This window comes from Grus americana, chromosome 15 (assembly GCF_028858705.1).
Source record: "Grus americana isolate bGruAme1 chromosome 15, bGruAme1.mat, whole genome shotgun sequence".
In the NCBI taxonomy this organism is placed as follows: Eukaryota; Metazoa; Chordata; class Aves; order Gruiformes; family Gruidae; genus Grus; species Grus americana.
Window position 1 is genome coordinate 4668949 of NC_072866.1, and position 27356 is coordinate 4696304.

Consider the following 27356-nt stretch of genomic DNA (forward strand, 5'->3'; position numbering starts at 1 on the left):
ATCTCCCAGTAAGATAATGGCAGTGGATATTGCTGAATGTCAATCTAGGTGCACCTGAATTTGTGTATATATATCATATAGTAAACGTATTTTGTAGTAAAGTTACAGTTACGGGCAATACTGACAGTACCACGCCAATTTTCGACGTGATTACGTAGTGCGTTTCCAGGTTTAGATTTTTTGGGGATAAGGATTTACACTTGGATGCCAATGATAAAAATTCGCTATCGAGCACAGGTAAACTCTCTGGGCTTGTTATGTATTTTGGTACAATAGCAGCCGAGTTTGTGTGACATAGTAGTTTCATTTAGGTTACAAGACAAGGAATGTCTGTGGCTGATTAATCATTTTTAAATTATATTTGGAAAGGGCAGTTTATCGCAACTGTTTTACATTGTGAACGGAAACATGACATAAGTAGTTCCTGCGAACTACAGCCTATATATACCTGCCGATGAAAGCAGCAACAGGTCAGGCACACGGGGTGTGTTTTTAAGCTGGCATGCCTTTGCACATACCGACAGCAGCACGGCCCAGCTTCAGTTTGCCGCTAAACCCCAGCGAGTATGCCATGCTGCACTGTCAAGCTATTCCTCCTAAAGCAGTCTTTGAGAGTTGCGGTGCGTCAGTAGTGGTCAGGTAGACCTTTCAACTTCCCAGCGACGAAGCGGGTGAAGCTTTAAAGCAAGTCATCATGTTGTGAGGCAGGAAAAGGAGCAGACCTTAAAAGAATTTGCCGCTTCCCAGCTCCCATGCTATCCGCAAGGCCTTCCCCAGTCTAAGGCACCACAGTGCATACTGGTAAGCAGTTTGATCAGTTGTGCGTGGTATGGCAGGTCCTGGAGAAGGAGAGATCCTTCTTACCTTGTGATGAGTTATATACTGCAGAAGGAGGAGGTGGGGAGAGGGGAATGTGGAAAATTCTTACCAGAGCTACAAACTTTGTTGCTCGTCTGATTTTTACTTACACGGTATAAAAACCTACCAGCCCCAGTAAGTGACTTGGTACTGTACTGGGTGCTGAACGTATACAACAGGGGATAGAGGTCTGTTTCCCAAAACCCTGAAATGATACGACTGGTAAAGAGTAATTGGAAGGATGGCTTACAAATTATGTATGTTGTAACACGCGTTGCTGTTCCCTAAGTCGTTGCCTAATGTCACTGAGTGTTTTGGTGACGCTCTGAGAGGTGATAATAAACAAACATGCACTATGCTTAGAAAAGTGATGGAAGGATAACTGGCATCTTAAATAGAATTTTTGAATAAAGAGATCCCATAAAATATCTTAGACACACATACCTCCACTGGCATTAATAATATTCCCCCCCTGTTTTTAATAACCTGTGTGAGGTTATATGTGAATCAGGGACTTACTACACAAGAATCAGTGTATGTATAGAGCACAGATTCTCATTCTCATTACCTGTAGAAAGTACACACAAGATATTCAATAATTGAATGTATTTCAGGTTTGCTGTCAGAAGGTAATAGAGACACTGATTTGGACTTACAGAACTCATTTGGACATCAACTACTTTAGATTCTCGTCACTACCATGCAATTCTCTTGTTTAAGTGAAACTCCATATATAATTTTGAGGGAATTAAATATAAGTTTTGTTTGTGGTTTTAACATATTGGAAGCAAGGAGGTGTGGGTTTTTTGGATGACGCTACTTTGTCCCTTGTTAAAAATGGAGGAAACAATTCAATGTGTCAACACAACCGTCCATGAATGGTTGTATTAAAATCTGAAGGAGTATTATTCCGTTTATAGAAAGATCCCAAATATCTGAAGACAGTCAAGTAGCACTTTTTTTGGAATTAACAGCATATTTAAAAGCATACTAAGGCCATGTAGTTTGACTATAGAGAATGAAGGGTTAAGAGAACACTTAACAACTATTACGTATTCAAGATACTCTTTAAATTCCTGAGTCAGACGGAGCAATAGAAGCTAACGTACGCTGTTATTGTATAACAGTGGCCTTTTAGTTAGGTTTTTCTGATCCGTTTCTGTGACGCATCTTGAAATAACCCATCATAGAACAATATTTCAGACCAGAACAAAGATAATGCTATTTCTGTCTGGAAAGGCCAATCTTAAATGACAGCAAATCAAGAGCGGACCTGGATTGTTTATGAGGATCGTTGGTACACTAGCAAATCTCCTGATGTGTTCGTGAGAGATGCAGCCTTATAGTTTTCTTCATGCATTGTATATGGAAGAGGAATTAAGTATATATGAGTAACAGTTGTTGCGAAAGGTAGGAAGGAAAACGGCGATCAGAATGACTGAGAGAAGATTGGGCTATGTCACCTCCAGCTGTATTGGGAGAAAGGGAAAATGAAATAACAATCACCGAATTTAATAAATAACGCAGCGTTTAGATTAGAGTAATAAAATAACATTTTATAATAATATAGACAAAACAAGACACAAATATTTTTAGCTTTTATTCACTTTTTCCTGTGGGTTTGTTTGAGTTTTGGTAACTAGAATTATAGAATGCATGAACTGGTACTTAGTTGCCAAAAGCAGTAAGAGGCTGTTATCGGTAGCGCAGTAGAAGAAGTGTGTGTAAAGAAGAGCTGCTTTACCTGGGAGGCCAAGCGCACAATGGATTAGAGTCATGTAATCGTCACTAAATCTCCTTCCTTAGTTCCTAGATTATAAACTCTCATTTTAGCTACCTGTGCACTGATACCCAATGCAGACCAGCCCTGGATGCTGACTTTATTAATTTCTGCCACTGAGAATGTTTGTCTGATTACCCTGGTTATGATGGAGGGAGTTGTACCCTACGTAGGACTCAGCACCAGTGTCATCTTCAGAGGTGTCTGAAGAGCTTCACACGAAGCTGTGGTTGTTAGGATCCCCAGAGTGAAAGCAGGAAATCAGTTTTCCCCCTTTGTCTCAGTAACTTGCTGGGGTTTTACCCTGGAAGGTAACGGGCTACTACGGTGCAACTTCTGTCCTCTTCCCTTTTGTAAATCCCCCCCAAATCCTGGGGGAATAAATAACAGCATGGTAAATTGGAAACTTTGTTCGCGAGCAAAGGTTCTAAAGCCATTTATGCTGGGAGGTGATGCGTTGTAAATTCAAGTTCTCGGTAATGGTATATCTGGGTTTTTTCTGCTGAAAATGTTTCAATTTGTACTTCCACAAAGGATGCCATAAAAGATTCCAGGTAGTTGTACAAATTCTCTTAAACTTATTTCTTTACTTTTAAGCTGTCTGTAGTGCTGGCCACACAGTGGTTCCAGTTCATCCTAAAAGCTATTTTTAGCAGGAGTGGTTTAAAATCCTTTATAATTTACTGGAAACTCCTCCTGTTGTTGATCCTGGGTGTTTCTTCTTAGCTACCTGAGTATTTGAGAAATACAATGGACTTTGTCATATCTCATGTATGAGCCAGTGAGTAGTCTGTGCATCATCACTAGTACATTGGTATTTCTACTTATGCTCTGCAGATTAATTTATATAAATCATGTAGATAAGAACTATACACAAAAAGTTATTTTTGAAAATATGAAAAAAATCGAAAAATACTTTTAGTCAAATATCTTGGAACCACTGGGAACTGAATTTTTGATATTCTAAGAATATTAATGACTTCACATCATTTTCTTCACAGTCCTGAATATTTTTAGAGTAATTATTTTCTCAAAATAACTATAGTGCTTCAACAAAGAACCTCATCAAACAGTACATTCTTGATCATGGACTGCAGGAGAAAATCTTGGAGGAAGAGAATTACGAGTGGGAATACTTTTTGATCTTGACAAGTACGGTTTTGTCTGTGCTGCCAGCCTGTACGCCAGGGATGGGCGGTGAATCAGGCGGGGCGGGATCTCTGCAGTCGTACGTGGTGCTCAGCTGACACCACCGTGCCCTGCCGCAGCACAGCTACCTGTCGTGTGCGGCACGGCCCCCCGCTGCTCCGCCGCCGCAGCCTGCTCTGCCCAGTTACGCCTGGCAGCATGGCTGCCTCAGTTTCCCTTCTGCCACCGGTCTCTCTGAAGCTCTCCGGTGTGCCGGGAGTGACTACGCCCATCAGACAGATAGGCTGATCCTTTTGAAGGAGTTACTCAGGAGGGGTTCCTGCCGATGATCTCCCAAATTGTGTGTCACTGGCCACATCCGCTGTGACCAAAGTAGTAGATGCTTGTGTTAGAGAAAAGCAAAAAAGCACGTGGGCTGTTCTTTGGGAGAAAATACCAGCCTTACATATACCGGTACAGAAGGCATTGCAGAATTAAAGTTGAACTCTTGCATGACTGTAATTTTTTGAAGTTCATCAGCTCCATGATATTATTAAATTACAGTTTGAACAGAAATATTAAGAACTTCATATTTAAATCCTCTTTCTTAAAAAAAACCAAAACCCAACAAAAAACCCCAACCCAACACCCTTTATTCTGTCATGTTACAATTTGGTATTCTAGAGGAAAAATAATATTATTTTTTTTCATTAGGGAATTTATAGCTTGTTTCAATGTTCTGAAATTTATACAGAAGATCTTATTGTAAAAAATTCAATCTTTCCCCAGTTGTATTAATTACAATTTAAATACTTTTAATACCAAAATTAGATGCTGCAGAAATAATCTTTTCTCACAAAAGTAGATTAAAAAGTTCCATGTTTTTATAACAAAATCTAATAATAGTGTTTTAGGTATTAGTATTAATTTTATGTACAAATTCAAAGGCAGATTGTCAAAATATAATTAGAAAACGCTATGCAACAAATTAAATACACTCTAGTAGCATGGATGAAAAAAGTAGCTGTTTTGAAGTGCTTTCATTGGAAATTAGAAGACTCAAGTAGGGAAAATCAGATCAGTATGAGGTGAAATAAGAAAAAATGTAAGAATGTTAGCTGTAAAGAATAGGAAAATACCTATGGACCATGGACCAAGCGAAGATCATCTACAATTTATGTTGAATAATATAAATAAACTATAATCTTCAATTTCTAAAAACCTTTATATATCTACTCAGTGTACTTGAAGACATTATAGTTACATTATTCTTAGAACCTAATGAAAACGACTGGTTTTAAGAATTCCTTCCTTCGCATTTCACTCAGCTGGATGAATGCCTCCGTCTTCAGCGCGCGATCGTTTGCAGGCTTCTGTAGTAGCGCAGGTTTGGAAGCCTCTGTGGAGTGAAATACATCCCTATGCCGATGTGTACATTCCTAGTGTCAAGTGAGCGTGTTCTAGGTCCTGCTTGTCTACCAGCCTGAAAAGGATGCTTGCCATTGCGATCTCAAGAGGTGTATGTTCAGTTAACAGCCTCCACTCGTGGATGTTTTTGGAAGGCTGAGATAGATATCAATACAGTCAACTATGTGCTCTCTTAAAGTAAGGGGAAAAAAATTGTTTTAGCTTGTTTTATCTTTCAGGTTAGTAATAGATGGCCGGGAGAAAGCAAACATCGCCAAATCCCGTTAGTTCAGGGTATGCGATTGTCTGGGAAGGTTAGAAGCATCACATTTCGTGAGAGTCCAGTGCTCACAGTTTTAGCTAAATTGCGTAAATTATTTTCCTTCGGTATTTCCCGTATTTCTACTTCAACGGACAGCTGCAAGCAGTAATCAAAGAACTGGTTAAGGACAGAAATTTTTGAAGGTACTCTGGTCTGGCAGCTGAATGTAAGTTGAGAATTACTCTGTAATGCTGAATAGAAAACATGCTTTCCATTTGTAACGAATCTTATCCTTCCAAACACATTTGACTTAACTCTGTTGAGTTACGTTGCTTGTAAGTCAATGTGCAACTTCTAAAGTCTCACAAATCTTCATGTAAATGTAAATTTTTTGAATTTGTGTGATTCATAAATCCTGACAGCTTGAAGTATGTCAGTCTATGTATATATATCATTTTGTGTGTGTATATACACATATATACACGTACATCTGCAAAAACAGATGTGTCGCATCCTGCTCTTCCTCATGGACTGTATTCCAGAAGTGCAGAAGTTTTATTCCTAGTGTGAAGTTTATTCCTACCTCTAATCAATGGTCAATCTGTATTTAGCTAAGACTGCCAAAATATAATTGTAAGAAAGATGCTGAAATAGTAAGGCATTTTATTTAAGTTCATTTTAAAAACCCGGGAAATAAGCCTCAACTTCTGTCATTTGTTCAAAATGAACATACATTGCAAAAGTGTTGTTTTAAATTGATTTGGTTATTACTTTTACTTTTTTCTTTAAAAAAAAAAAAAGGTTTAATTTCTTTTATTTCATTTTGTTCTTAATCCTGAGTCCAGCTTATGTGCTGGAAGTTAGCTTGTGTTTATGTATTTCTCATTTGAGCAAAAAATACGCAATTCTTCACATGTATTAGTAATGACCTGCACGAGGGTTAATTGAACCGCTGTACCTGAGGTCATACTTGGCCTAACGGCCGTATATGAGAACTTTGCGGTCTGATTTATCCGCTGTGTTTGCTTGAGCAGGCTCTCATTTCAGCCCCAGCTGGGGAGACGAGAAGTTAGTAGCTGGGTGGTGCGGGTGGGTTGATTGCTCCCCGTAGCAGCAGAGCTAACTAGGCAGCTTCTGATTCACGGAGACAGGGAGAGGGAGAGAGAGCCCCCGGGTCAGGGACCGGCGCACGCTGCGAATGTTCGGGGCGCGCGCCGGCTTCCCCAGGCGATAAAAAGGGTGTTTGCATTTTGGGGGATGTCTGTGTTTTGCTCTTTCAAATGTAAAATTGTACATGTTATATTTGGGCTCTTTCTGCTTTGAAGTCAAAGGACAAAAAGTGCCCCTGCTTCGCCGCACTGCTCCGGTTATGACTTTATTTCTGTTTTGAGATAAAAACTGAGGTTTAGTTTGAGTGTTCCAAAACCAGATACCACTCTCTCTCTCTTTCTTGTAGGCAGGGTGCTGCTGTGCCAGGCAAACCAGGAGGGATCTCCCGTGTACAGTGCCCCCAGTTCACTAGTATACACATCCACAAGTAAGCTAGTCCTGCGGCTCTTTTGTTGTTTTGTTTTGTGACAAAAGCACATTAATGTGAATTAAGCCCCCTAAAAATGTGAATTTCCCCCATAGCTCTTGTTAAGGTAAATGTGGTATTTATAAACGTATGTAAGTAATGTCAACAGATAATTCAGTGGTTTTAGTTGCATCTTTATCCTCAAAGTATATTTTATTTATATATTAAAAAACCCCACTATGTATATTGCAATGTTCTACAGAAATGATTGAAAGTTCTACAGTAACGGTGAAATTTTTTGGAATCCAGTACTGTTGTGCACTCTGCATTTTATGTAGAAGATGAAGTTGTGTTTCTTTTTCTGTCCTGGTCACAACTGTGATACAATAAACAAAAAGTCTTATATTGTGGCACCATTTGATTGTGTCAGGAAGCGAATAGATATGAAGTCTTTTTTACAAAAGGAAAAAGACTGTGTGCAAGTGGGTATTTTGAATTATCAAAAGCTGCCCTAATAAAAATAGCAAAGAAATAATATAACAATATAAAATAGCTGAAATGATAGGTGCTGCCATCAGCCATTTTTCGGTGCGAAACTTTGGAGTAGCAACGTGTCCTCTCAAATTCTAAAGCAGAAGCGGAACCAGTTCTTCAGAGCGTTTTGGACTGCATTGGTGGTACCACTGACGTCCCTTCTGAGATCTAGTCAGACGAGAAGCCCGTAGCCGAATGGGACAGAAATCCTTGGCGGGGGCTGAGTTAGGGTGAAGAGCAGCGTCTGCTACGTGTTCTTAGCGGTCCTCCGTAAAGGAAATATTTTACATTGTCTGCTTTAACAACATTATTGGATATGCTTTATGAACATCGTATTCAATCTAGAATGCAATTCTACTCTTTTAAAGCCTATCTAGACTACTAAAATAATTAATTTCTTTTATTAATTAAAACCAGAAATGAGGACACGAGTTCCATAGTGATCATCTCTACAGACATGTAACTCTCTCCTGTCAAAGACTGTGAATATCATCCCTAGAGCTGCTGCTTTTACGGTAGAAATATGGGATCTGCTTTCAAATCAGGAGGCTACAAATACAGAGTGAACTAAGAAAATATAGGAAGTGTTTTAAATTGGAAATGAAATTATCAGTTAAATCTGCATTTGCTTCCAAATGCTCCAAGAATGTTTTGTACTGTCACCTTTCCCAAGTAGTGTTTTGGGGGTTTTAATCCTTGTAGTAACACAGAGATGAAATACTGTTTAAATCAATGTTCCTTTTTGAACATTTTTAATGCACTATTTCTTTTTGACTGTAATACCAGTCTTTGACCGAAATTCTTTTCCTAGAAAATTATCCAAACTTTTCATTCATCTCACTGTTAGGGAGCTTCTTTTGGAGGAGGGGAAGCAGTGTTTGTTTTCCATTTTCTGGAAATGACTCTAAATAAAGCCTTTCTTAAGTTTACCCTGTTGCTCCTATTATCTCACTGAATTCTATCCTAGAAAATGTATTTCTGGGGTTGCTGTTTACATCGTATGGTATTTCCACTATTATTAAATCCCTAGATAGTCCTTGGATAGCTAGCTAAGCTCTATACTTCACTGTTTCCATTATGGCTCACGAGTCAATCCCTTCGAAAAATCGTATTTTGCAGCGGTGCTCCTTGAATAATGATATCCTAACAAACACCCGTTTGTTTGCAATTATGCCAAATACGTAAGTACACAGACTTTGCCTATCTGCCTCCCACTGGGCAGCGTGTAGTACACAGTTCCGTAACAGAGATTGCTAGTAGCCCTCGCCGTAGAAATTATTACACTTTGTTGAATCTGCGTGTCAGCACGTCATGATTTTTCTTGTATTATGTATGCTATTTCATATTGCCAAAACGTAGTTTCCCCTACAGGGTCACAACTCCTAATAATACAAAATTGCTACAATTACTAATGATTGTAATTAGGGTTTCTTTTATTTCTCCTTATTACAAAACTTTCAATAAAGATGTAAAATAGTTTCATTTCTATAGGAAATTCTACTAAGAAGTGAATAGAAACGAAGCTTGAGTTTGTCTCATTTTCTTTTATTATTTTAAAGATCTTCATTTTTTATGCACATTTGTAATATTGAAATGATAACTGATAAGTCAACATTACTGTCTAGGAGACTAATGCTTTTACTGTTATCATTCCATGTAGACAACAATATTGCAGCCTTCGTCTTTGAACAATTTGTTAATCATTTATTCTTGCCGGTATTATGACCATGTAATATTTTAGAACAGCTTACAATGTAAGGATTAAGAGGTTTTAAATTTGTAATTGTTTTAACAGAAGGGACAGAGTCAGCTGAGATTTTTATTAAATGCTAATGGCATTTAGGACTTTTCAGATATTTGGAAGAGGATAGTCCCCATTTTTAGCTATGTTGTTGTCTTTAACTTGACTGTTCATCTTTTGCTCCTGAGTTATATTCTATAAGGAATGAAGGACTGAAACACGGTTATAAAATATGCTTTTCTCAATTTGGCTAGCTTTATTTTTCTCGTTTAGCTTCTTGACTTTTAATTGTATTGGTCACTAGTAGTCTCTGATGACTCTGAATGCTTTTACCCCATTTTTTTTTTGGCTAGCCAGAAAGAACAGTGCATTTCTTGGAGCTACTCTTTCCCTTCTGATGTTTTATTTCCCCAGGATATATTTTATGTATCACATTGTACATTTCCCAGTACAGTGATTAGTTACACCTCTGAGTATGTCAGGAGATGGAAACATGGCTCTGCTTCCTTCCATCACTGCTGGCCCTTCGCATAGTACAGAAAGAAATGAGCTGTTTCTTCCGCAAGCAGTGGAACAAATCAGTAGCAATAGTCTCTCATGCCTCATCTGTTCTCTTGTGCCGAAGCAGAAGATGGGACCAGGATCAGTTTTTCATTTGCACATCTATTCTGGGAATAGATAATTTGTTATGTGGAAAGCATAGTTTCAGCATGCAAATGTGTTCACATCCCTTGGTGGGACAGATTCTTTGCCCTATGGAGACAACCAAAGAGAGGAACTTCATGGTCTCATCTTGGCTGCTGTAGATTCCTGGGCTATTGGCATCTCGAGGACAGAACTAATACAAGTGATTTCAGTTAAATCCTTCATCGTTACCCTAATGCAGAATGTAGACAAGTACCGGAAGAAGATAGATCCGGAAAGTAAAGATTAGAGTACACTATGTCCCAGGAAGTACATAAGCATTCGCTGGAAGCTTCCTAGAGGCCCGTGATATCTCACTGAAACTTAGTAAATCAAACAGCTTGGCTGCACGTAACGGACAGTCTCTTTTTGCCCCCACGTCTTTAGACTAGTTGCTTCCACAGGAATTTTTTAAATCCTGAAGAAATTTGTATCTACTGTTAAATAAGAAATATGTCAAGAAAAATTTTGGAACTTTTCTAAATGGAAGCCACTCCAGAATAGGATCCATGAGAATATTAAGACCCTGCTGGACAAAAGGAGATTCAAAAGAAGAAAGAATTCTGTCACTGAATATCTGTATCACTGTTCTACAAAGAACAGTAATATAGTTGGGTATGTATGGTTAAAAAAGGCTAAAAATATGAATCTGAATTTATGCAAGGATTTTTAAAAACTGTTTAGTGCCTATTTTACACATTTTTCTATATTGTAGAAGTGCCTGAAAATGTGAATGAAAGAGAAGTTAATGAGAGCCAAAACATGGGAAAGAAGGAAGACATGAAGTCATAGAATCATAGAATAATATAGGTTGGAAGGACCAGGTTGCACCAGGGCACCTTTGAGGATGGCGACTGGACAACCTTTCTGGGTCATCTGTTCCAATGCTTGCACACCCTGACAATGGAAACCTCTCTTCTTTCACGTGACGTTTGTTGTCTCTTGTCTTCCCAGCGTGTGCCTCTGTGAAGAGCCTGGCTCCCATTTTCGTGATAACCTCCCCTGATAACCTTTCACGGCAGGGGACGGAAAAGGAGACGCACCTGCCGTAGAGAACTTTGTGCTCTGGAACAGCTTATCAACGTTCTCAGGCTCACTAAGCATTAGCTGGCGTAGCGAGGAAGCCAGCCTAAAGCTGTGCGTCGTGTTTTTCCAAAATTTACAGTCGTGCGTACCCAGGTCCCATGGAAGGCAATGGGAGAGAGATGACAAATTTTAATGAAAGTTCAAAGGCAGCTGAATGTTTTTCACTCTCTAAATCAGAACTTTGATCTTTGCAACTTTTAGGCTTTATTTTAGCTCCAAGTAAAAATAAAGATACTTGAGTTATCAGGTACGTAACTCCTAGCAGATTTTTCTGAGCGTATATTAGAGGGACAGTTCACTGGCCTGGATAGCTCACATATACGCTAAAATAGTAAATTGCCATATGTCTTTGTTCAGAATGATGCGCAGATGAAAGCCTGTATTTTCCAAATGTTTTGCATGCCCATGAAAAAGAATTTTGCCTTGACTTCAATGAGTACATTTTAAACTGATGTCAATTTTAGCTTACGTTTTCTAAATGTTAGTTGTTTAATCTTCAGCTCCAAAATATACATGCTTTTTCCATAAATTTTCATTTTTTATTAAAAATAAATAAATCTTTCATATTGCAATAAAGTAGTAGAATTAAAAGAAGAAAAATATGATAATGCAGAAATCAAATATTAATTTATTTTATCTTACTCAAGGGCAAATGAAGTTGATGGTCCATTTTTTAATTGATTTATTGATTACAATTTTGTAAGAAGTGGTGGTGGAATTCAGCAAAAATGATTGAGGTGGTACAAATGCTTATAAATCTGTCCCACATTGTTCGTGTTCTTTAATTGTAATTGTCTGATAAAACTTCCATCAGTTTCTGTAATTAACCTAATGGTCTAAATGAATTTCCAGATCAGTGGTTATTCATTTCAATATAGAAAATGCCATTACATTGAGTTTAATTAATACAAAGTAAGTTCACAGTCCATTGTATCATTACAATGGAGTTTTACTGTTTTAACTGTTTCAATTATGAATATTTTTTCCTCTTATTTTGTTTGTCCCATTTATGGACTTGAGTGTTCATATTCTATTCATACTAAAATAGTATAAACCCTTTATAATGAAAATATTTAAAACCCAATGCTTTTCAAGTTCTCATTCTCTAAATATCAGTGTAGATATTTTTGTATTTATCATTTCAACTATTTTTAAACAGAATTCAGTCAGTGCCAAATTCATAATCCCATGATATGTCCTCGAACATCTTATTTGTCTTGATATTCCTTTCACAGAAGTACATGTGACAGATAAGCACTCACCAGAGAATACTTTTGCTTTGCGTCAGACAGATATTAAAACAATAAACTATGTTGCCCTGGGATTTTAGCTTATGAGCAACCAGCAAACAACAAGGCAAAGACGAGATGTTTCTGAAAGGTGGGAAGGCACTTCTTTCGGAAAATTCCCTGGAAACCTTTGGTCCCGTAGTATTTTTGACAAGAAATATTTCTAGTGCTTAAGTTCCTTTAAATTAAATCGGGAAAATACATTCCATTACTTCAGAGCAGGCATTAGAAATGTTCCTAAATTATCCCAGTAATGCTACTGATCCAAAGTTATGTGTTATATACCGGGAGAAGAGGAAAATCTATAACAGAAGCTTAAAGTATTAATTATATGATATGGGAATTTTGCTTTTTATATTCTCTGTTAAAAACTTAGCAATACTTATATATGACAGACTCATGTAGTATTTTTTTCTTGTGGGTGTTTTGTTTCAGTTCATAGGTGGAGGATAGTTCAGGGCTTTGTTGATATGCATGGAATAAATAAGGAAATTCATAAATACTAAGTATAAATACCACATCCAATGGTAGGATTTAGTTCATTTGAGGACTCATGCTACAGAAATGAAAATTAAGTAAAGCTTGTCTATTTAATATGTCTGTTGAATATCCTTGCTTAGAAGTAGGTTCCTTGGCTTAGGACTGTTAGTGAACTACCTAAAAATGCTGTATGAAACTATTGTCATGGTTCTTGTTTCAGTGAAGACATTTCAGGTTTTATTTTTCCGTGCCATTACTAATGAATTGAAGTAAGACCTTTGACATTTAGATTGTGGGACATTTCCAGTACAGAGAATATTACATGGGGAAAATAAAAATTTAAAGTGTGCTTTTGAGCAGAATCATTAGTGGAAACATTCAGTTTAGAAACTGTGATTCAGTTGATTTTTGTCAGGTTTACTCCATTGCACACATGTAATTACCTGAAAATTATATTGTAATGATGATAGTCTTCTGATAGTATTATCCTGAGACTCCAAGCAAGTGAAGTGTAGGTGCTGCTGGCATTCGGTATATCCTTTTCTGGGTTGTGTACGTAAGACGTGATTGACCGTATTCGATCCAAATGGACTTACGCTTTATTGTAATGACATCAGTGATTACTTTGTTCTGATTTTATTGTTGTAGTTTTTCTTAATTTATTTGTTGTGATGTTACTGTTATTGGTAAGGGAGAGACTGTTTAGTAAGCTTGCCATTTTGAACTGGTATATGGGTCAGGAACAGTTTAAAGAATGAGTATTCATATGGTATAAATAATTTGCCTGTGTTACAGTATTTCTGAATTAAATGTAAAAAGGTTTCTGCAAACTAAATTTTTAATTGGTCTGTTTTCTCTTAAATGAAAATGGAGTGGCAGATGACTTCATCACAATTACAATACGTATTAGTAGACTCTATTTACGTGTTTGTGGTTGTGTCTGCATGTTATTGTTTCATAGGAAAAAGGTAGAGCACCCTGCAAAGGAGTTCTGTGGTCAAGCCAACTTCACCATTGTAGGACTGAGATTCATGACTGAAACAGTGCAAAAATCCTGCCCAAAGGGAAATGTCCATACATTTGAGTAGAGAAATCGCACGTATCATTTCCAGGGTACAAAAACCTCATTACTGAATATTTAAAAGTGTAAAAAATTGAAAAATCATGTATTACTTCCAGAGAAAAATATTGATGTCATCTCTCGCTGAAATGTCTTTAGAAGGTTTTGAAACACTGTGTTGGCCCATCGCATTGGACCAGAGGCCATGTTTTGAACACAGTTACTCAAATGTGAATGCAGGGTAATTCCACTGACTTCTAAGTCAGATAGTTATGAAAATAGTACAAAATTAGCGAAATTGAGTAAAATTATATCCATACATCTTATGTTATATTCTTGATTTAAGTACCAACCTTTATAAACTGTAAAGTGAACCTCTTTTGGAGTTTTGGTAGCAATGCCTGAAATTCTTGTTACAACATTTTTTGTGTTCTTTATCACTATTATAATTGTCCTTCTGTAACCGTTTTCAGGCTAACTGTCCTTTAACCTTGTGTCTATCAGTATTTTAAATGGTCACTGATAAGTCACCAGTAAGATGCATTGCAGTTGCCCAGAATCTGTAAATATGGGTTTCATTTCACTCCTGCGAATCTATTTTTAAGTGCCTTGCTGTTTATCCTTACTCTGTTAATCTGCAGTGTGTCTGAACTAGCATGTTTAAGAGTTTCCTGAAGACAGACACATCCTGAATTGGGTGCCACTGACTTGTTTTTTAGCTTATACACCATCCTGCACCTGGATAGTGGGAGATGACTGGAAATGTGTGCATAATATTTTTAATAGTGAATTGTGGAGAGTATCTTTGTCCTTTAGTTCAATTAATAAAAATCATGTTTGACCAAGGACGGTTGGACATCTCACGTGTCTTAACGTAGTGCCTCCCTGTTAATGGAGATAGGGCACTTGGCCACTGGCAGTACTCATGACTAACCCATGGGTTAGGCCGGTAGGATTGCTTGGACTTCTCTCAGTATGCAGCTAAATAGGGAGAATTACATTTACCACTTTTTTTGCATCATGAACTATGTTGTTATTGTACATAGGATCCTTTGTGTAGAGTCCTGTCTGCAGGCTCCTGATGTTTCCTTGGCTTTGCATTCTAGGTGCTGTCTTACTTTCACTAGGTAGGAACATCTCAAGTCATTCTGTCTGTCAGATGTAAAGTTGTTAATTTTGTGGGTTTCAGCTTAGCCTGTAAGATTCGGTTTCAAACAACGACTTTGGTGTCACTCTCCTTCTTGCATTGTGTGACAGTTGTTATTAAGTCATGGCTCTTAAAACCATGCTGTATACAGCAAAATTCTTCAGCCTGAATTTCACAAATAGTAAGTACTCTTGAGGGACTACCATTTGTAATATCTATATGACTCTTTGCACATGCTGTTCTTTGTTTTGACAGTTTTTCTGTTATGGCTTAGATTAGGTTAACTAGCTGGTTTTTTTCCTCAATCACTTCCTGCCTAAATTGTTCCCAACACAACAATGTTCTGACAGTGTTCTTTTTTACAGTTTAATAATTCTGTTGAGTTTTAGTAATCCTTGTGTCATCCAGAAAGAACTTCTTGTCACCACATAATTGACTTGCATAAACATTCAAATTACTAAATTTTGTTATCTCTTTAGTAGCAGTGCTACTCTTCATCTAGTTTTCCACAACAATGTCCTTTTTACTTTGTCTCAGAAACGGTGTTTAGGCTAGACACAGGGGAATTTTTCCATTTGCTTGGAACTTGTAGATGTCCAGCACCCAGGAACACAAGACAAGTTATTGATCAGTTTGATCATCTATATTTGAAGATTGTTCTTTAATTTAAGATCAGATGTGGCTTCTCTGATCTCCTCTGTTTCTTTTCCTTTATGGCCTAGTTGCTTTGTTTGTTTTTATCTACTGAGCTTTTTCTTGTTTGTTAGTAATTTCGTGAAAATTCAACTGTTCTTTGTACATCAATTATTTGTATTCTTTGTAACATCCACTATGCACTGCTCTTATTTTGTTATTAAGTACACCATGAGTAATTTGACCACCAATTATAGCATTTTTTAATCAAAGTTGTAGGTTGATGTAATTACATAACTTTAGCAAAAAATTCTCAATCTGTTCTTTTTTATCCCTCCGCATCCTCCATTTTTTCTGTGGTAGAAGAGAAATCCCTTAATGTCCGAGGGATTCAGGTGGCTGCATACACAGTCTTGTAAAAGAAGGTTGCGATATATGGGAATTTCTGATAACCACAGAATCACCAAAGGACTGAATCTCAGAACGGCCGAGGTTGGAAGGAACCTCTGGAGGTCACCTTGTCCACCCGTCCTGCTCAAGCAGCGTAACCTCGAGCAGGCTGTCCAGGACCACGTCCAAACAGGTTTTGAATATCTCCAAGGATGGAGACTCCACAGCCTCTCTAGGTACCTGAACCCGTGCTCAGTCACCCTCACAGTGAAAAGTTTAGGCAGAAAGATGAGACAGTTTCCAGGTTTTGGCATCAAGATTTTGCTCCAAAGATTATAAATTCCTGGTGGATAATGGTGTCAATATGCGTAGAAACCAATGGCGCTTTGTTTATTGGTATATGAGAGGACATGAAACAAAGGAGGGCAGAGAAAATGAGTAATTCCATATATACTTAAAATAATTATGAGGAAATCTAAGTGTGAATTTGGTACGTGCAAGTCATTGTTGAAATACAGATCAGTTAGATCTGGAAACAAATTTAAGGTAGAGGTAACCAAATAGCAAGTTTTGTCAGAACAGTTACGTGTCTTCCTACAATTTAACATAATAATAAGCACATTAATTAGGAGGTTGCTTTTGACTGAAATATTCTACGTTTTTTGAGTAGGTTTGATTATGTTGGTGATTTGGTACGGAAAAATACAAATCTTATTTTTCATGTGTCTGAGGATGAAATAGTCGAAAGCCGTGTCTTAAGGCAGCTGTCCTCTCTTTCTAGAAACAGTTACGTAATCTTTCAGGGGACACCTTATCATAAAAAGTTTCACCAAACGTATGTAAAATTTTGTGCTAATTTGGATTTGACTGGAAACTTAATGCAGTAGTGTTGTGTAAAGGGATTCAATTACAGTGTGCAGTGTTTTGTAAGTAACTGTCTCGCATAAAAAGTTAATTAATCAGAGCTGTGTCAATTTCCTTGTGCCATGTCAATTTGCAGCAAGGTAATTAATCACTAATCGCCCGGCGTGCAGCAAACTAAGGGACAATCCATGAGTCATTTATTGTTATTTTTTTTCAAAATAAATGGCACACAGAGCCATGAAGAAACACATCTTGCCTTTCATAATATTTTTATCGACAGTTTTGCATGTTGTAATAGACTGCAGCAACAAGCAGCTGTAGTTCAATGGAATATGAATATTAAAGAAACAAATGAGAGCAGATTTATAGGCCATTGCTTTTCTGTTATGTCAGTTTTGAGATTACACTGAGCAAATGAACAGTGAAAAATTACTCTTCCATGTGGAGAATGGTGATTAGACTTGTACATTAATTAGAGATTTTTGTTTTCCTTTTCAATGCATTTCAAATGAGAATGTCCTATAAGTAACAGTTTGTCCAAAATGCAGATTTATTCATTCCTAAACAACGGGGTTTAATACTGACATATATTTTTGTACAATAGTAAGGAAATCATTGTTCTTCTAATTTTAAGTATGTGTTTCAAAAAATAAATAGATTGTGAATCAAAGAAATGGAAGGGACTGGTTGTGACCGTATTTGACACATACGGCAGATTTCCGTTTAGTTAATTCACAACTAGATCCCCAGGGATAATCATCTCACAACAGCGACAGGTGAAAAAATGTCTTTTCAGCTTGCTATTTTTAAACATTGCGAACTTTCTAAAGATTTTCTTTTACTCTGAAATTTTAAGAATACATATATAATATAATTTAAGACCCTTTTAACGTTAAAATTTGTGGTAACAGAGCTTAGATTTTACTTGCAGTGCACTTTTGACCGTGTGTTTAAATGCAAAGATCCGCACACATCCTCTTTAACACAGTTTTTGCAATGCTATTAAAGAATGCCAAGTAATACTACTATTACGGGGAAGTGAAAACTCACTACACAGCATCCATTGGGATAAACTCCTGATTCTGTTCCTGAAATCTCAGATAATATCATATAGATTATTCTGCTTAGCCTTTCTCAGCATGTTACCCATTATATCTCTTTGGTTTTAATTTATTGTCCAGCACTTGTGAAGTGTTTCCTCAACAGGGATCCTCCTAAACTATGGGGATAATGTAAATGTGTCTCCCTGCCTTTCTAACAGTTAAACTACATTGCAGTAAATTAGCTATGAACGGATTCAAACATGATGTAGCATTAAAATTCTTCACCATAAAACATTTGAAAACTCTTGATGGCGGATGACCTGACAGTTTGCGCAAAGGAGGAGAGATGAGGAGTGATGAGAGGTAGATTTGTTCATCCATTTTGATGGCACACCTTTTTTTGAGGCATATGGCACTCTCATACAAATTCAAACCGCAGCACAAATGCAAAGAATAATTGCCCATTAAAATGGCTGTATATTTTTATGGCTTTGATACAAAATCTGCCCCCTGTTGTTTTTTGCATCTGCTACTCTTCCATCTATCCCAAAGCTTTAAAACTTTAATACACAGTGCATAACCCTTAAGTATTTTTTACCAGGTTATATTCCTCCTTTTGGGAACTCAAACTTTGTCATTGTTCATTCAGTCTTTGTTTTCTAAGGCATATGTTGAGATATGGTGCCTATAAAGTGCCCCTACCCGTCATGTTCATTTCATAAAAATGAATAAAGCCAATGCTTCTATTACATCTTTTGGGAGAAATGAAGATTTGATTAAATTTCATCTGGGAACACAAAGATTAAGTTCCTCTTCTTTTTCTCATGTTTGTAGTTGTTTTCTATATAAAAGTATTTGTTACCTAAATTTTAATGCTATGCTAACATGAATCCTGTTATTTCCAAAGGCCTTTTTATTTCCTTAAATGTTGCAATTTGCTGACCACATTTCATGTTTGAGGTCTAAACTGAAGTTTGATGAAGGAGATACCCTGACAGTGTTTCCATGTTTACAAAGTGTATCCAGAAGAGAGGACTTCTTGGACAATATTCATTGTAATAATACTTTTTTTTTTTTTAAATTTTATCCTCTTAAATATAAAAATAGAACAAATAAGTTTAAAGAAGGAATCTTACCAACATACTGTTCCTAAAAAAATTCATTGAGGCTGTAGTACAAGATGATCTGTATGCTTTTTGATAATTACATTAAGCAAAACCAACGACTTCAACAGCATATATTTTATTCACACTTCTTTTTTTTTAATTTGAAAACGTAAAATTGGAGTTCCACTGTAGGAACTGATTTTTTTTGTTGTTGCCATTGTAGTCCCGTTCATATTTGAATAGCCGAATGAATAACTACAGAATTGATGGGGCTGTTAGATGAGAATGTAAATTGTTTCTCTGCCTTGATATTTGATTATATGTAGTCCTTAGAAAAGTCTCCTTTTTAACCTCATATTGTCACCTCCTATCATCAATGTGTGGGTGGAGAAATCTGCCTTTTTTTTTTAATCACAGATCGGAAGAATTCCAGTCATCAAAGTACTTTGATAAATTTAAAATACTTTTGCTTACAAGTGGATTCAGATTCTTCCCTGCTGAAAGTCAAACACATTTTCAACACCATTATAATAGCATTTTCACTGACTGAGTTTCAGGAGTTGGGCACTGAGGCACTAAGGAAGGTTGACCTACAAACTGTAAGTCATTAAAATCTTTACCCCTCCTGGCTAGTATATCCATTTCTTTTGGGGCTGGTTAATAGTACTTAATGCTTCCTGATGGGAGAGCCCTTTTCATAAAATTGTTTTTATGAAGTCCATTCTTCAGTTGTGTTCTAATGGTGCCACTTCTGCTGGTTATTTTGGGGTGAGGATATTAAAAAGTTGGTAGGAAAATAAATTCTGTGGTTATTACATATTCCTAACCATCTGATTTCTCAGCTGGGCTGAAGTAGCATAATTTTTTTTGCTGAACTCAAATCTAGGGTGACATTATCTTGTTGATTATTTTACCTCTAATCTTAATCTTTAATATTACTGCCTGGAAATAGAAGGCATGTTTTTAGATACTCTGATTTTCAGACAGACCCGTCAATTTTTTGGGATGGATATAATTCTGTTATATGTAAACTCTACAGCTCACTTGATCGTAAGACCTTGCAATGCTACTCTTAGTTCCGTATTGCTCAGGCTTAGTTTCCATCGTGTCTTACCCTCTTCCTGACAGAACTCCAGATCCTTGCTCTACCTTCTCCTAATTGCTTCTACAAGCTTTTTTAGAGTTTTGCTCTACTCTAGGCATTTTATGCTTCATGATTTTATTAAGGAGGCAGTGCAAGGCAAGCATAGCAAAACAGTTAAATTACTTCAGGCTTTTCATTCTAACAGATCGTTTGTGTTGCAGATCCTTTGAAAGTGATAGAAGTCACTGTCTTGTCTTCGTATCTCCCATGAATGCTGAACCTCCATTAGGTGTTCTGGATTTGGTAAACACTTATGGACTGACTCTTCCTGCTATCTCTATCTTCTAGCTTTTTCTCCTCTTTCATAAGAGAAAGCCTTCTTTCTCATAAAAATGTAATAATATTTTAAAAAAATATTTTCTGTTCTTTTTTTATTCATTGATGGGGGCAGTGTGCTTTTCCAGTGACATTTCTTTGTAGAGAACCATTCACTGTCAAAGATTTAAGGTCGGTGGCCCTTCTTGTAATTCTTTTCAAGGTGTGACCACCATGAAGATTAAAGAATATTTAGGATAAATGCTCAATTATTGCAAAATATATATTTTAAAATGTCTGTGTGAGAGCTGGATCGAGTGGTACAATTCAAAGGAAGAAAAAAATGCTCACAAAACACTTTAGGAGTTCATGCTTTCATAGAGATTTATCTTCAGCATCTCCCATACAACTTCTCCACAATTCCGGTTAGTTTTCATCAGATCTATATTTACTCGTTTCTTCTGAAAATCAAGAGATCGGTCTCTTCTTTGCCCACGTGTGTAAGGTGCGCGGCTGTATGGAGGAACTGGTGAGCTAATTTCAAACAGTACCTTCTAGAGCAGAAAGATTGTCTGGGACCCTGAGCCCTTCACTGAAAGAAGACAACTGCTTTCAATACTGCCAAACATAGATGTTAATTACAAATAATTATTTGCTGAGACAGATCCTGGAGCAGGACTTTCCAGACCATATATTGCAAGCCCACAACACTGTTAGATACCTTGCATTGCTTGAGCTTAGACTTTTTTTGAACTGGTTTGGTTTGCTTTGTCACTACTTCTGCTTTTCTTGTGAAAGCGTTTTCTGTCAATGTGTAGAGACCTACAGCTGCACGTGTAAGCAAAGAAGTTGCCCAAACTGCTCAAAGGTTGTCAGTCTTCATTAATTTTTTTGTCAGTGGCTTTTAGCTCAAAGAAATTTCTTTAAATCTTGGTAGTTTGAGTGTCCCTAAAGACTACAGGTTTTTAAAGCTAGCTACAGAATACCAGCCTTCAGGTTTATCATTGAAGATATCCACCATTTCAGATTTCAGGTTTTCCTGGCCAGACTCTCAAGTCCATTTTTCCCCGTTTACTTAAGCAAACTCTTCTCAGCACTGTTTTGTTGTGGGGTTGTTTTTTGTTGTTGGTTGGTTGGTTTGTTTTTATTTATTTGCATGATTTATTTTGTTTTTAAAGGCACAAATTAACTCTTAAATTACTGGAGAAACTTACTTCTAGAAATGACCATCTAGTAGGTGCAAAGGAGTAATTTTTTTTAATGCAGGCAGACTGCAGCTAAACATTACTCTGATAACAAAGCTGATCGTACTGGATTAGATCAGTTCTGCAGTTAATCCAATACCCTGTATTTGGAAAGGAGCAAAAGCTGGATTGTAAAGGTTGTAAGACTGGAGCTAGTGTGTAGGTATATAGTTCTTAGAACATTCTGTCAGCTTTGTCCGATTTGGAGAGTTTTTGTAAATCAGAAGTGACGTCTTTATACTGTTCCTCTGCAGAGAAATTGTTTGTTCATCCTTTTCAATCATAAACTTTTAAACTTTTAACATCCATAACATCCAGTGGCAGAAAGTTCCATGGCGGCTTAATTAGAGGTTGTGTGAAGAGCCACCTTTTCCCGTATTTTCTCCACTATCCACGATTGTGGAGCTTTGTCATAGCTCCCACAGTCACTTCTTTCTGTGCTGAAGAGTACAAGTCCACTTCATTGTTTCTCTTACCGAAGTAACAGACGTGATCGTAGTTATGATAAGTGGCCATTTAAAATGTATGTTGTGTGCATCACCTAATTTAAGCCGAGACAGGAAGTTTCCAGCTTGTGGCATTTGCAAATACATTCTCTAAGGGACAGAAGTGAACAATGATGCCATGATGTCCAACCCTCGTGTTTTTCTCATGTAGTGCTAATTTTCATCAGTGAAATTTTATTAGAGCATTGCAGCTTTTCTTTATCTGTTAGTATGGGGAGACAGTCCACTCTATCAGAGGAACTACGGCGCAGCCTGTAGATCTCGTTACTGTAACGATTGCTTATATCTTTAGTCCACTGAAGTCTATCTTTTACATTTTCACATGCACGTTGTACTTACTTGTATGCAAGACTGTTGATGTTTACTTGAAAATGAAAAGGACAGAAGTTACGTGGTCTGAGCAGTAGGTCATGATTCTAGCACTGCTGTATTTATACTGTTCAATATTCAATGTTGTTGCATATGCAAAAGTACTTGCCGCATCCAAATTTCCAAGTGTATGATAGATATGTTCATTTTCTCCCCAAAAATGGGGGGGTCATGCTTTCCATGACTCTATTTCTTTAAGCCTTCTTAAATGACACGTATTTTTTTTACAGAAAGAGGAATAAAAATACGGTATTTGCACTTTTTAAAAGACTGTTTTCATTTAAGTGCATTGCCATAGGGTTGTTTTATGTTGTATCACAGATATGCAGATCTTTGCAGAATTACTGTACAACCTTTTTGGCAATAAGAAGGACCTAGCAGTAGCAAGGCAGTAATGGAGAAGTCGCCATAATTACAGTATTTTCCTTCATGCATTTAGCCAGCAACATCTACAAGTTGTGAATTTTTCATTTTCTTTTTCAAATTCAAGGTTTCTTTTAAAAATGAATGCTAAAACAGATAAAAGACAAATGCGGATCGAAATAAATTCAGATTTCAGATTTGAAAAACTTACTAGTTTATACATCATTACTTCCATTTGCTTGCTTCTTATTAGGGCTTTGCTAAGCAATATTTATTTCTTTTATCTCTTTATTTACATACTGAAAAATATTCAACACAGTGAAGCACAACTGAAGTAACCTGAGAGCCAACAGAGCTGGATTTGATTTTTTTTCTGTCTCACATTTGGAATTAACTCCAAAATACCTGTTCTAACAGGACGGAAATATACGTACAAAAGAGAAATGAACTAATGAAGTATAAGTTAAAAAAAAATAGCAGAGAAAGTAAAGTGGAAAGCTTCCCTTTTATTTTTCAATTAAAAATTATGAAAAGAGAAGTTTTGCAGACGTTTTACAGAAAAAAACCCCAGACCTCTAAGTAGTACTATATTACTGTTCAATTTCTGATTAAAATATTTTAAGTCTCACATAGATTGGTAATCAATGTTTACACTTAGTTGCAATGATAATATAAAAATATCTTAGTTAATTTCTTTTTTACATGTCTAAATTTTTCTATTGGGTCTGAATATTATCTGAATTCATATAGGTATTTCCAAACTACGCAACTCTTGCCTTTGAAGAAATAACAAGTACTGTTATGGACAAAGTACACCCCCAAAATCCGAGAAAACTCTTGCTCTGTCTTTCTTTCCCGTGGTACACAATTAAGGCTGAGTTACTAATCAACTTTGGAACAAAAGTAAAGCTCTGCTAGATTGGTAAAATCACTGGATAATTTAGATCGCTGGAGGTCTCCTCATCTAACGTCTCACCTCCACTCAAATCGGGTGCCTTTTGAAGGCAGATGCAATAGCGTGATGGCAGTGTCTCTGGTGATATAAATTTGAGCCTGAACCGGGTGACCTGGACCTCAGGAGTCTCCTGGTAGCAGTGTTGGCTAAAAGAGTCAATATTGTTTTTAATAATGAGTGTCTTCTGCGAGAATCAGAGCCACCTGTGATGCTGCCATCTGAATTCCCGCTTTGCTGTCTCCTGCTTACATACCAAGATGTTGTGTAAAAAGCTGAGGCCTCTGGTTAAAAGACTAATAATTTACTTATTTGGCAACTCCCTCATCCGGGTATAGGCAAGCTTTAATACAAGCGCAAACACGCTAGTACATTACCCGTGGTTTGCAGCACTAGATTGATCTGAATATTTTACATCCCTCTTCTTTTCTTCGCAGTGCCAGGATTTCCCTACCCTGCTGCAACTGCAGCTGCTGCTTACAGAGGCGCACATCTAAGAGGCCGAGGTCGCACGGTGTACAACACGTTTCGTGCAGCAGCCCCCCCCCCTCCAATTCCAGCCTACGGCGGGTAAGGAGATCGGCCTCGTTTACCTGTTAGCATGAATCTCCAAAGGCTACGAAGCGTTTGTGGCTGTGGTGCATGCTGATGGTGTCCCGCCGCAGAAACCAGTGCAGCATGCAGCCGATGCCGGTGCTGGAAGTGGTGCACCTTGCGCGGAGTATTGAAAAATGACTGTAATTTGTGCTGCCATGGTTGGTGGCCTTAAGCATTTCAGATGTCACATATTGTTATGTAAATGCTCTTAGAAACTGAATGCTTTGGAACAGAGAAATTGGCTCAGCTAAAGATATATTTTTGATGATTGCAAACATCTGGTTATTAAGGAGGTTGGATCAAGTTAACTTCTTTTTCTTCAAATCATCCACTGAAAGTTGTCTCTGGACCTTGAAGGCTTAATGGTGTAATTTTTTTATTATTTTATTTTACTGCAGTATGTTTAGTTATTCTAGTTGACATCTTTACCACGATAGAAATACGGGGTGCTTCTCTCAGGGCCATGTGTTTTTCAGTACATTTGCTTAAATAATACCTTACGATTTAACTGTCAGTGACCTACATCTACTAAAACCAAGTAGTAAACTAAGGAACAAAGGAGAGAAATTCATAGTAGTAATTTCCAGAAACTCGATAATCTGTTATTTCAGAAGATTGGTTTTTTAGGTATATCTTTGAGGGAAAGAAGGAAGAAACAAATTCTTCAGTAGCTCTGTGAATGCTGACACAGAAAGGTTTTGTATGCTGCGTATGCTATTTAAAAGCCCTAACATTGTTGAAAGATTTTTCAGCTATTAAGAAATTGGGACGTTTGGAAGATCAGAAAACGTAGCAGATCCCAGGCCAGAACAGTATTTTGTCATAAAAATTTGAAGTAAACGTGCCACTACCTTTCTGTAGAGCAACCAAAGCTTTGTGAGAAAGGGGCAGGAAGGGTTTGCAAAGTCTTTGAGCGAAGGTGATCGATCTGTTTGCCCTCGCTAAAATCCTGTCCCGCAGCTCAGCTGCTCTCCCTGAGGACATCCCCTGTGGACAAGGGAGCTTGCAGCACCGGGCTGTGCTGTGACCCTGACCTCCTGCTTGGTTGCGGTGGAAGATGGGTGCCCTTCACTGCTTCCCTCCGTTTCTCGTGAAGCCTTTGTTCTATTAAGCCAAAAGGCAGCTCTTTTTCTAGACAAGTTTGCTGATCTAGTCAGTCAGCAATTCACCTAGATTTTTGGGGATATTTAGGACAGGCACTGTGACCATTCCTTCACATTGGGCAGTCATCACCTCAGAGAAGTAAGAAGTTCTAACAAGGAATATACAAACGATGCCACAGAATCAGGTTATTTTGTAAATGTATATTCTATTTTTTTCATTTAAGTATTTTGCGTAGTTTAATAAGCAAAATAATAAATTAATAAGCAAAGCAATATTACTGCTACTGGAGGAAGACACCATGAGTTTTGAAGATTGCCTGAGTTACCTTTGGACAAGGATGGTGTCCCACCAAAGTTATCCTACTGTTGCCCAGACTCTCCTTTGGAGTTAGTCCACGTATTTGTACGTGGCAATGATAGGAGTAAGTTTTTAATCTGAATGTCTCAGCTACAAAATGGATACTGCATATGAAGTAGACTCTTTCCATCTCAACTTAGTTTAAAAAGAAATTCTTAAATTTGAGCACAGTGTACAAAATGTAGCGAGAGAACAACATGGGTTATTACCAGTTTTATGATGTAATGAACATAATACCTTAGTTTAATACAAAGTCATAAAGTAATATAAGAAAATATGTACCAGCTATGTGGGATATAGTCTTTTAATTGGACAATACTTTTTTTTTGTTAGTATTTGCAAAATGAGTAAATACTTTCAGACCAGTAAATAACTTAAATTTGCTTTAATTTAAGGGGCCACATGTGGGTGCTCTGTGTGTGTATGTGTGTTATATAAATTTTTATAGTTTAGTTAGTACAGTGACTCAGCAGGAAGAATTAAATTTCCAAGTGCAATACATATATACTCTCATGCAATTGTATGGCTTACTTTCAGCATCTTTAGGTAGTGAGATATCTAAGCGCTGTGAACTCCTGTAGTAAGTTAATGCAGGTTCAGCAGTGTTTCAGAACTGGGTTCCAAGAAGTCAGCTCAGCACTCCTACATTCTTCTGCAGGATGGTTGGACAGATGTCACCTGCTACCTTCATGACCTGTCCTTAAAGCTGACTTCACAGGGAGCCGTGCATTGCATCATTCAGAAGTCACATCATCTCATTGTTCTGATGACTTCTAGCTGTCTGAGATGAACTCTTGGTAATCTAGGGCTCTCCTTGCCAGTCAGTATGTTTTCTAACACAATTCGACTCTGCAAAAGTTGTCAATTAGTAAGCTTTGTCTTAATTTAGACAGGTCTTAATTCAGATAGTAGGTTTAATTTTCTCCATCCACCTGTGCTTTATAATAAGACACTGCTTTCCAATGCACAAAACGAATTTCTAACTTTTATAATTCATGGGTCAGTGCAGAAATAATACATACCTCCACTGCACTGCTCCACAGCTAGATTAATAAAGCTTTATTCTGAAATAACTTCTTTGGCCTAGTGTATTAGATCTTGTGCTAGTAACTTCACTGATACAATAGTACAATTTGGAATTTCGTTGTAATGCTTTGTTCTGTGCTCACCCATTATGTACTCTGACCTATCAAAGAAGCAAAAAGGAATTTTCCTCAGAAAAAAATCCTTAATCAATGAAAATAAATTCTAAGAATGTGGTTTTCAGTCACAATGGGAGTAGGTTTCAAGGAAAATTACCGAGATAATAAAGAGATCACAGAGAATGAATCAGCTTACAGAAAGAAGCAAACAACTTGGAGTATCATTTATTGATAAGAAAAATGGAAAAAGCTTTGAATGCTATTTTGCAATTAATTTAGTAGCAATTTCTCATTTTTCACTCAAGGAAGGAGCCC

At 37.2% G+C, this 27356-nt stretch overlaps 1 protein-coding gene across 50 annotated transcripts in view; it reads left to right on the top strand.

Annotated features, from left to right (window-relative positions):
- The window catches only part of RBFOX1 (RNA binding fox-1 homolog 1), a 907584-nt gene that overhangs the window by 833526 nt on the left and 46702 nt on the right, over positions 1 to 27356 (top strand). For 43 of the 50 annotated variants that reach the window (XM_054843158.1, XM_054843113.1, XM_054843119.1 and 40 more), the window contains 2 exons: positions 6892 to 6972; positions 24279 to 24411. In XM_054843158.1, coding sequence (XP_054699133.1) covers positions 6892 to 6972; positions 24279 to 24411 — 214 coding nt within the window. The remainder of the gene's footprint in view (positions 1 to 6891; positions 6973 to 24278; positions 24412 to 27356) is intronic. The other 7 variants (XM_054843147.1, XM_054843145.1, XM_054843138.1 and 4 more) reach the window with 1 other exon arrangement.